Source organism: Colletes latitarsis, chromosome 6 (assembly GCF_051014445.1).
Source record: "Colletes latitarsis isolate SP2378_abdomen chromosome 6, iyColLati1, whole genome shotgun sequence".
Taxonomy (NCBI): domain Eukaryota; kingdom Metazoa; phylum Arthropoda; class Insecta; order Hymenoptera; family Colletidae; genus Colletes; species Colletes latitarsis.
The window spans coordinates 25,625,220-25,635,623 of NC_135139.1; the positions used below are offsets into that span (position 1 = coordinate 25,625,220).

At 36.9% G+C, this 10,404-nt stretch overlaps 2 protein-coding genes across 4 annotated transcripts in view; one reads left to right on the plus strand and one right to left on the minus strand.

The window, feature by feature from the left end:
- The window catches only part of Pkn (serine/threonine-protein kinase N), a 39,235-nt gene extending 36,182 nt beyond the window's left edge, over nucleotides 1-3,053 (plus strand). For all 3 annotated transcript variants that reach the window (XM_076766712.1, XM_076766713.1, XM_076766714.1), the window contains 3 exons: nucleotides 59-166; nucleotides 251-391; nucleotides 462-3,053. In XM_076766712.1, coding sequence (XP_076622827.1) covers nucleotides 59-166; nucleotides 251-391; nucleotides 462-605 — 393 coding nt within the window. In that variant the 3' untranslated portion in view covers nucleotides 606-3,053. The remainder of the gene's footprint in view (nucleotides 1-58; nucleotides 167-250; nucleotides 392-461) is intronic.
- A 1,861-nt stretch (nucleotides 3,054-4,914) lies between these two features.
- LOC143342633 (uncharacterized) lies at nucleotides 4,915-6,690 on the minus strand. Its single transcript, XM_076766734.1, has 4 exons — nucleotides 5,895-6,690; nucleotides 5,739-5,820; nucleotides 5,496-5,667; nucleotides 4,915-5,412 (listed from the first exon to the last, which is right to left on the minus strand). Exons 1-4 carry the CDS (start codon nucleotides 5,916-5,918, stop codon nucleotides 5,172-5,174), a joined length of 519 nt encoding a protein of 172 aa, XP_076622849.1. The 5' UTR covers nucleotides 5,919-6,690; the 3' UTR covers nucleotides 4,915-5,171.
- Nucleotides 6,691-10,404: the final 3,714 nt, after the last annotated feature.

Here is a 10,404-nt window from a genome sequence, read left to right on the forward strand (position 1 = left end):
TAATTCAGTGACCGTATACCGTCGTTCCTTTCGATTAATTAATACGTATTTTGTTTAGTCGCCGTTCCCCGGTGACGACGAGGAAGAAGTGTTCGATTCTATCGTGAACGATGAAGTTCGCTATCCACGATTTCTTTCTTTGGAAGCGATAGCAATAATGCGAAGGGTAATTATCCTATTCTCTTTCTATATATACAGAAACACAATAAGTATCGTTTAAATGACTTTTATGATTCATGTTTGATCGTAGTTGCTAAGGAAAAACCCCGATAGAAGATTGGGTAGTAGCGAAAGAGACGCTGAAGATGTTAAAAAGCAAGCATTCTTTAGGCATATAGCCTGGGACGATTTACTCTTAAGACGCGTTAAACCACCGTTCGTTCCAGTAATTGTAAGTATTAGATATCGATCGATATTTTACGCGTTCAGCGATACATTACATTTATGTATTTATGTTCCAGCATTCTGTGGAAGATGTCAGTAATTTCGACGAAGAATTTACATCAGAGAAACCTCAACTAACTCCACCTAAAGATCCAAGGCCACTTAACGATTTAGAACAAAGTCTGTTTAAAGATTTTACGTACATGGCTGACTGGTGCTAGCCATAACGTTAATGTAGATCGTCTTTTTTTTTTTTTGTTAAATTTGATACGCAAATCATTTAGTGTTCTATTTACTTTTTCAGACATCATTTTAGGGGCAATCAAATCGCAATCAGCAACATCGGTAATTATATATGTATTTGTTTAATTGACAGAATAATATGTTCCACATTTCGTAATGTTATGTATTGTACAGATGTTTTATTTTTAGTATCATGGTATAATCAGATATAGAGAATTTAAAAAAAAAAAAAAAATTATGTTCTACCGTTGAATCTCAGGTTTTTAATTAATATATGAATTTCAGGCTTTTAACTCGTAGTTATACGTTCAGATTTACATTTATCGCAATTATTTACAGTATACAGTGTAAGAAATATTTGTAGTCATTTGAAATATTTTTAAAGTAATGTTCACATTTAATCAACCCGAAAGGCAGGAAAAAAGAAACATAAATAGTACATATACTTTTCTAGCATGTTCCATATTTTGATACGATACTATTACTGTTTGGGATCCAAATTTATAAAGATTTCTACCGCTTCGTACACAATTTATCAGATCTTGTAATCGTGATTCTAGACATTGACCAAACGTCTGAAATTAATTCTGTTTAGATCGAAGTATTATTTTACAATTTTCATCATACACCCTATCATTCTTATGTATAATAATCATTTTTTTTCAACTACTTCAGATTTATATCCTCGTGTAACGTTAAAGGATATTCGCTGTATAAACATATAAAAGATTCATAAAGTGCATAAAATAAATCAAAATGTAGTTGTATTTGCTCATGCTCATGTGATAGAGAATTGAACGAAGAAATGGCACTATGTACAACAATGTTAATCAATCTAATCTAATCTACAATTAACACTTGGCACTTTCATTACATTAGTCACGTGTACCTAACCATTAAGATGATGATGAGATCAATTATTTACACACAATCTGAATATATCGACTTCTTTTTTTGTCGTACAAATTTCTCCAGGTTTGATTCCTATATAATATCCCTATTAATCGTGCTCCTCCATTTATCAACATATTTTTACGTTTCCGGTACGTGATAGAATACAAGTGGTGTTCTAGTGCTATACTTTGTAAATATGTAACCAAACCTCGAAAATTAATAATGCATAAGATCCATAAGTACAATAGTTCAGCTTGGTATATTACATAACACTTTATCACAATGATAACACAAGTTCATAATAGCACATCGTTAGTACTCATATTCACGTATAATTATAGATATCGTTTTATAGTTTCCATCTTTTTTTTTTTTTTTTTTTTCTCCGGTTTTGTAGACAATTACATCATAATATATGCATTACATCTTAGTTACTGAAAGAGTTTCGTACTAACATCGTTTTAATGCCTTGTTAGAATTCTTGTCTTCTACATACTATAAATTTATTTAAAATAGTAAATCCGTATTCCCGTATAAATAATTTCTAAAACTACCACTAGTAACATATAATATACTAGTTACTATTAAGAGTTGCAATGCATAATTATATCAGTGATTCCTTCGTTAAAAACCTTATCAACTCCATCGGACTCATTTCAAATATCGTTTTTTATATAAGACATTTATAAAATTAAATAGTTGGTATCACGTTTTGTATAAAAGAACTTTTTAAATGGAACCTAACGAAGTATATAAATTGCTTTTAATCGCGTAAATTCTAATTGCACTTCTGTGAAAATCATGGGTCTATAACGATTTACGGAAAAGCGACAATTTAATGGTTTACGATATTTATAAATTACAATACTGTGATAATTACACGAACGGGTTTCATTTGGAATTTTCTTGCATTGTAAAATTTAATTGTATAAAATTGAGATCGTTGTTTATCTCTCTGAAGAAGAAAAAAAAAAGTATTGAAAATTGCGAAACAGACGGCTGATCGTATCACGTGTGATAGTTTCGAGTAATCTCGAATTCTAGTTGCCTTAATACACCGATAAATTATCATTTGGTAACTATTTTTTACCGAGATCGTGTACTTTCAAATGAAAACCTACTTATACGGAGGTGCTCATGTAACACATTATTTATAATGTGCCTGTTTTTATATAATTCTCATACATAAGTTTTAAAATTTAGTTGAATTACTATAACCTTAGTTAGAACGTACAAGGACGTTGAAAAACTGCGTGACACGTTTCGTTTATGTAACGGACAAGAAAATATGTTGCATATGGATTCATGAAAACGTTTACCGTTTCGATCCATTAGCAATAATTTCGATTTCAATATAAACTATCTCAAATTGCCTCGAGAAAGTAAAGGTACAATAAACATAAAGGATATAACTTTTTATTAATATTTAAAAAGCGTGTTTATTTTTCTATCGCATAAATAATGAGTTACATTACTTCTCTACATGCCTAACTGCCAAAATACACATTTCTATAAACATATATAATTCTATACTGAAAGAAATATTTTCTTGTCGACGTATTACTTACATACTATGTTATGCTTGAAACGTATGTATACTTATACGTATACACCACATATACAGGGTGTTTGGCCAATTTTAATGGGGGATTCTGGAGGCCAAAATAAGACGAAAATCAAGAATACCAATTTGTTGATGGAGGCTTCGTTAGAAAGTTATTAACAATTAAATTCAAAAATTTCAAATCGTTCTGGAAAAATTATTTTCAGTTGCGGGGGTCAATTACAATCATTTTTAGTCATTAGACATACCCCCGAAATCCTATCCATTTTTGAGAAAAAAATTCGAGTAGGTGAACAGATTTTTCGACAAAATTAAAAAGTTTCAAATCGATCTGGAAAAATTATTTTCAGTTGCGGGGGTCAATTACAATCATTTTTAGTCATTAGACATACCCCCGAAATCCTATCCATTTTTGAGAAAAAAATTCGATTAGGTGAACAGATTTTTCGACAAAATTAAAAAGTTTCAAATCGATCTGGAAAAATTATTTTCAGTTGCGGGGGCCAATTACAATCATTTTTAGTCATTAGGCATACCCTCGAAATTCTACCCATTTTCGAGAAAAAAATTCGAGAAGGTGTGAAATTTTTCGATAAAATTTAAAAATTTCGAATCGATCTGGAAAAATTATTTTCGTTTGCGGAGGTCAATTGCAATCATTTTTGGTGAATAGACATACCCCCGAAATCCTGCGCATTATCGAGAAAAAAATTCGAGAAGATGTGAAATTTTTCGACAAAATTCAAAAATTTCGAATCGTTTTGGAAAAATTATTTTCGGTTGCAGGGGTCAATTACAATCATTTTTGTTCAATAAACATACCCTCGAAATCCTAACCATTTTCGAGAAAAAAATTCGAGAAGGTGTGAAATTTTTCGACAAAATTTAAAAATTTCGAATCGATCTGGAAAAATTATTTTCGTTTGCAGGGGTCAATTGCAATCATTTTTGGTGAATAGACATAGCCTCGAAATCCTGCGCATTTTCGAGAAAAAAATTCGAGAAGATGTGAAATTTTTCGACAAAATTCAAAAATTTCGAATCGATCTGGAAAAATTATTTTCGGTTTCGGGGGTCAATTACAATCATTTTTAGTCATTAGACATACCCTCGAAATCCTACCCATTTTCGAGAAAAAAATTCGAGAAGGTGTGAAATTTTTCGACAAAATTAAAAAATTTCGAATCGATCTGGAAAAATTATTTTCGTTTGCGGGGGTCAATTGCAATCATTTTTGGTGAATAGACATACCCCCGAAATCCTGCGCATTTTCGAGAAAAAAATTCAGTACTGGTGAAACTTTAAATGTTAATAACATTTTAACGAAGCCTCAATCGTCAAATTGATATTCTTGGTTTTCGTGTTATTTTAACCTCCTAGAATCTCCCATTAAAATTTTTCCCACGGTTGACCGAACACCCTGTATATATTTATATATAATATGGATATGAAGAAAGAAAACATTGTATTAACATCACGTACATGAGTGGCTTTTAACGGCGTGAAATTTTGTATGTGTACTGCAACTTTAAAAATGAAGTGTCGTTCGAAAACCGATGATCGAAAACTGTATATACAAGTGTCGGCAATTTTTTTGTAGATAGATCTATTTTTAACACTCGTAGTAGAAACCTTGTTAGAATATACTTTCGTTACTTATTTTTATATATATACGAAATAACGTAGGATTAATAAGTTTTAACCCTAGGTAAAATGTTCACTATATTTATCTTTATCCGATAGTAATGAAAACAGCATGTGCCTCGTAGCGTTTACTAAATCACGTACACACATAGGTTAGTAACCCTACATAAAGGATGCCTACAGAATGTCCTTAAGGAGTAATTTATTTAACGTATACATTTGCAGTGGCAGCTTAATACATATCACTCCGAATAGTTAAGTAACTTTTAGCGGTAATTCTTGAATATACAATATTTCAATGATACAAGTAATACTTTGAATAATAAATATCTGAAAGCAATACATAACGAATTCGTGTTCAATGTCTGTCGCGCCTGTACGGAATTTTTACAATAACGAAACGAATGTTAACTCTCAGATTTTGGTACTGTTTCTATATATTTCAGTCGCGAAATTCCTGGCTTGTACCAGGTTCATTTTGATCGCTGTTCTCCGTGTTCAAAGACTTCGCCAATTCGTACAAGTTGGAAGTATTTTTTCGAATCTCCTTTTCCAATTGTGCTTTCTTTTCTTCCTTTTCCTTCATCAACTTGGTTGCTTCTGGGGCCATAGGTCTCACAAGGCCCTTAGTTGCTTTATAAATGACACTGGTACTGTCTTCTGATTTAAACACGAACGTGACCCTGGTGAAACAAAAACGAATTCATTTATAATAGCGTAAAATACAATGTATATCGTCAGATTCATAAACGATGCTTCCATTTACCTTTCTACATTCAAACCTTGTTGTATGCTTTCAATTTTATCGAGGGATATATTGTACAATGTAGACCAAGGTACGTAAATTTCTATTTCTGAATTCTTTTTCCGTTTAACTTCCAAATAGAGTAAATCCAGACTTTCGTTATATTTGTAATTAACCTCCCAATATCTCCTTGCTAATGGTAGATGATAATTGTCTGGTTAAAGGAACCTCAAAATTCTAGATTTCTAATATCGTTTTAGTTACCTTCGCATAGTTCGATATAAACGTAAAACGTCGTACTTATTTTTATAGGATCGGTGCATCCCAATTTTCCAATGTAATAATACTTGAAATATAAAAACACATAGATATTATCTGTTGCTAGTATTCTTACATTTCAAGCATTTCTGTGTTACTTACGCTAGGATGGCATATATCGTACATTTTTTAATCGAGTGTACAATGCATCAACGAAGGGAACGTCTAATTTTTCATTAAAAATTATTACCATATATTTGATTGTTAGGTTAAGTATATCAAATTCGTTTTTGTTTTAGAAGAAGGTACAGGATAAGAGAAGTCATTACTTTATTTAAACATTCTATACAAGATTGTTATAATTGACATGATTTATAGGTTATAAAATTACAGAAGGTTTTACAAATTGGTCTTAAAGATCCGTTAGATTTATGCGTAATCTAGACACCTCGTTGAAATAAAATGGAATTGGTATATAACACTTATCAAACACGTTCGAAACTTGTGTCGTTAAATAGTTGCCAATTATTTAGAACTAGATGTATTTCTACGCAGTCCAAAGCATACTTTTGTAATAAAGAAAGAATTCACTTCTTTACGAAAGATGACGAACTATTTCTCGACAAACTCGAACGTTCTGCTGTAGATGGCGATGCAGTGTCTTCATAATAAAAATATCTTTTGCAGGTGGTAATCACATTTTTTGGGACTGGCCCAGAGATGCCAGATTCAGCACCCGGTGCCCTACTCACACATACCAGATCACGCGTACGTGAGCTCGTGGAGTTTCGGAAAGTCGACAAAGGCAAACTGACACATGCCCTCTTTCTCGATTATTCCGAAGTTGCCCGAAGTAATTTCGGACCGCCTCGTGGGAGTCGAGAGAGAAAGGCTCGCATTTGCCTTCTCGCTCTTAACAACTGAAATCCGACCTCCCGTCTACGGCATACGATTCGGAATCTCGACTGCCCAGGTATTTTTACTTGTCTTCTCTAGAGTTCATTACTGAACTCTGCAAATTACTCCTGGTTCCTATTTGCCTCTGATCACTTCTGATGACCAGTGCTGACAAAACTACAGAACTCCCGACAACTTTTTACACCATACAGCGACTGTTACTTACTGCTCCTGATTACTGCTTGCCTCTGCTGGACTCTGCTGACCATCGCTTATATTTCTGACAACCTATAACGATTACTACCGACTTCTGCTAACCTCTGTTGGTCTTTGCTGATCTCTGTCAGCGTGTGCTTGTCTCTGCTGAACTTTCCTGGCCTCCGCCGAACGCTACTGACCACTGCAGGTATTTCTGATGATCTATAACGATTAATACTTACTACTGCATGCTCCTACAAGTCTCTGCTTGCCTTTGCAGGTTTCTGCTTGCCTGTGCATGCCTTTGCTGGCCTCTGTTGAACACTGCTGACCACCCCTGATGCTTCTGACATCGTATAACAATTACTACATGCTACTGTTCGCCCCTGTTGATCTCTGCTTGCCACTGCATGCCTCTGCTCGTCTCTGTTGACCGCTGCTGACCACCTCTGATGCTTCTGACAACATATAACGCTTACTACTTGCTACTATTCGCCCCTGGTCATCTCTGCTTGCCACTGCTGGCTTCTGCTGACCACCCCTGATGCTTCTGGCAACGTATAACGATTACAACTTGCTACTGCTTGCCCCTGCTAGTCTCTGCTGACCGCTGCTGACCACTCCTGATGCTTCTGGCAACGTATAACGATTACAACTTGCTACTGTCAGCCTCTCCCAGCCTCTGCTGACCTCTGCTGACCACCCCTGATGCTTCTGGCAACGTATAACGATTACAACTTGCTACTGCTTGCCCCTTCTAGTCTCTGCATGCCTCTGCATCCTTCTGCTGACCTCTGCTGGCCCCTGCTGACCACGCTGACCTTTGTTAACAACTTCTAACATGATGTACATGTATTAAAACTTTGTATAATGTAAATCTATGACAATAAATAATATAATTTCAAAGAATTCTATGTGTTCTTGTCACTTTTACCTTTCTTTTCCTCTCCCCATTATTCCCTTAGTTATAAGAAACCGTTTCTCTACTTAAAACTGGAATTCCAAAGTGCCCGGAACGTTTTCTGAAATGCCGGTGACCTTGACCCACTTTCGAAACTGGGTCAAGGCCAAATCCTGATTCCCAAAGCGCCCGGAATTTTTCTAAGATTCGATGGCCTTGACCTACTTTCGAAATTGGGTCAAGGCCATCCGGATTTCCGAAGCGGCCCGAAGATTTCTAAAATTTCGAATGGCCTTGACCTACTTTCGAAATTGGGTCAAGGCCATCCGGATTTCCGAAGCGGCCCGAAGATTTCTGAAATTTCGAATGGCCTTGACCCACTTTCGAAATTGGGTCAAGGCCATCCAGATTTCCAGGTCGGCCGGAAGATTTCTGAAATTTCGAATGGCCTTGACCTACTTTCGAAATTGGGTCAAGGCCATCCGGATTTCCGAAGCGGCCCGAAGATTTCTAAAATTTCGAATGGCCTTGACCCACTTTCGAAATTGGGTCAAGGCCATCCAGATTTTCGAAGCGGCCGGAAATTTTCTAAGATTTGAATGGCCTTGACCTACTTTCGAAATTAGGTCAAGGCCAAATCCGGATTTCAAAGCGCCCAGAATTTTTCTGAAATGTCGATGGCCTTGACCCACTTTCGAAACTGGGCCAAGGTCAAGGTCAAATTCGGATTTCCAAAGTTCCCGGAACATTTCTAAAATGCTGGTGAACTTGCGAAGAAGGTGGTACGCATCTTATAGGTAAGAGAATGATTTGGAGAGGAAAAGGACGGTAAAAAATGATGAGAACACATAGAATACTTTGAAATTATATCATTTATTGTCATAGATTCACGTTATACAAAAGTTTAATACATATAAACATATTATATTATATTATATCATGTCAGAAGTTGTCAGCAACGGTCAGCAGTGGTCAGCGATGGTCAGCTGACGTCGGGAGATGTTGGCAGAGGCCAGCTTAGGTCGGGAGATGCTGGCAGAGGTCAGCAGAGGAAGGCAGTAGTCGGTAGTAATCGTTGTACGTTGTCAGAAATATAAGCGGTGGTCAGCAACGGTCAGCAGAGGCCAGCGGAGGCCAACGGAGGCCAACGGAGGCCAGCAGAGGCATGCAGAGACAAATAGAGTCCAGCAGGGGCAAGCAGTAACAAGTAGTAATCGTTATACATTGTCGAAAGCATCAGGGGCGGTCAGCTGTGGTCAGCAGAGGCTAGCAGTGGCAAGCAGTGGCAAGCAGAGTCCAGCAGGGGCAAGCAGTAGCAAGTAGTAATCGTTATACGTTGTCGGAAGCATCAGGGGTGGTCAGCAGAGGTCAGCAGAGGCTGGGAGAGGCTGACAGTAGCAAGTTGTAATCGTTATACGTTGCCAGAAGCATCAGGGGTGGTCAGCAGAAGCTAGCAGTGGCAAGCAGAGATCACCAGGGGCGAATAGTAGCAAGTAGTAAGCGTTATATGTTGTCAGAAGCATCAGAGGTGGTCAGCAGCGTCAGCAGAGGCTAGCAGTGGCAAACAGTGGCAAGCAGAGTCCAGTAGGGGCAGGCAGTAACAAGTTGTAATCGTTATACGTTGTCAGAAGTAACAGGAGTGGTCAGCAGCGGTCAGCAGAGGCCAGCGGAGGCTGGCAGACGTCAGTAGTAATCGTTATACGTTGTCAGAAATTCCAGGAGTGATCAGTAGCGGTCAGCAGAGGCTGGGAGAGACTAACAGTAGCCAGTCGTAATCGTTATACGTTGTCAGAAATTCCAGGGGTGGTCAGCAGCGGTCAGCAGAGGCCAGTGGAGACCTGTTGACGAGAGGTCGGATATTAGTTGTTCAAGAGCGAGAAGACAAATGTGAGCCTTTCTCTCTCGACTCCCATGAGACGGTCCGAACTTACTTTGGGCAGCTTCGGTGAATCGAGAAAGAGGGCATGCGTCATTTTGCCTTTGTCGGGTTTCCGAAACTGCACGAGCTCACGTATGCGTGATCTGACATAGTGTGAGGGAGCACCTTCAGTGCCTTTCTGGCATCTCTGGACTGGCCGCTGATGAAAGAGCAGAGAAAAGCATGTTAAAAGATTTGGAACACAACACCTGGAAATCACCTCACCGTATTCAAACATATCTGCAACAGCCCAACATTAAGGCGTTCTTTACCATTGACGCGTTTCTACTCCACCATAGACTATCTTTATAATCTAGACATAAGTAGTAAAATAAGTACAAATAACCTAAGACTGACTAGGCTAAGTAGGCTAATACTCAAGCTATGTACATACATTCATAAGTGCAATTATTAAAACAAAAATATTTATAGTCAATGTATCAACCAAAGGGACACATAAGCCTGAGAGAGGCTTAGCTGTCGTTAATAAAAAACAAGAAAAATATCTTTTGCATTATGTTTATTGTATAGTTTAAGAGTTTATTATAAAATAATCTACGGGCTTGGACACGTTCTTCTGATATTAAAGTTTGAATGAATCTTAAAGATTCTGTCGTTTCAATCCTTATACAAACTCCAGAGAATACGATGTTGCAAAAGGATCGACAGGAGGAAGAATTCTACAGATTAAGATTGAGTTTGTTTAATTTTCATTGCCCTGAATGCCAAACGCAGACGAGGTATACGAATAAATTTTA

Coding starts and splice junctions, on each gene's coding strand:
- LOC143342633 (XM_076766734.1), bottom strand. CDS start 5,918: ATGTACGATATATGCCATCCTAGC. Junction 5,821..5,894: donor ACGATATATGCCATCCTAGC/GTAAGTAACACA, acceptor TTATATTTCAAG/TATTATTACATTGGAAAATT. Junction 5,668..5,738: donor TTATATCGAACTATGCGAAG/GTAACTAAAACG, acceptor ATCTACCATTAG/CAAGGAGATATTGGGAGGTT.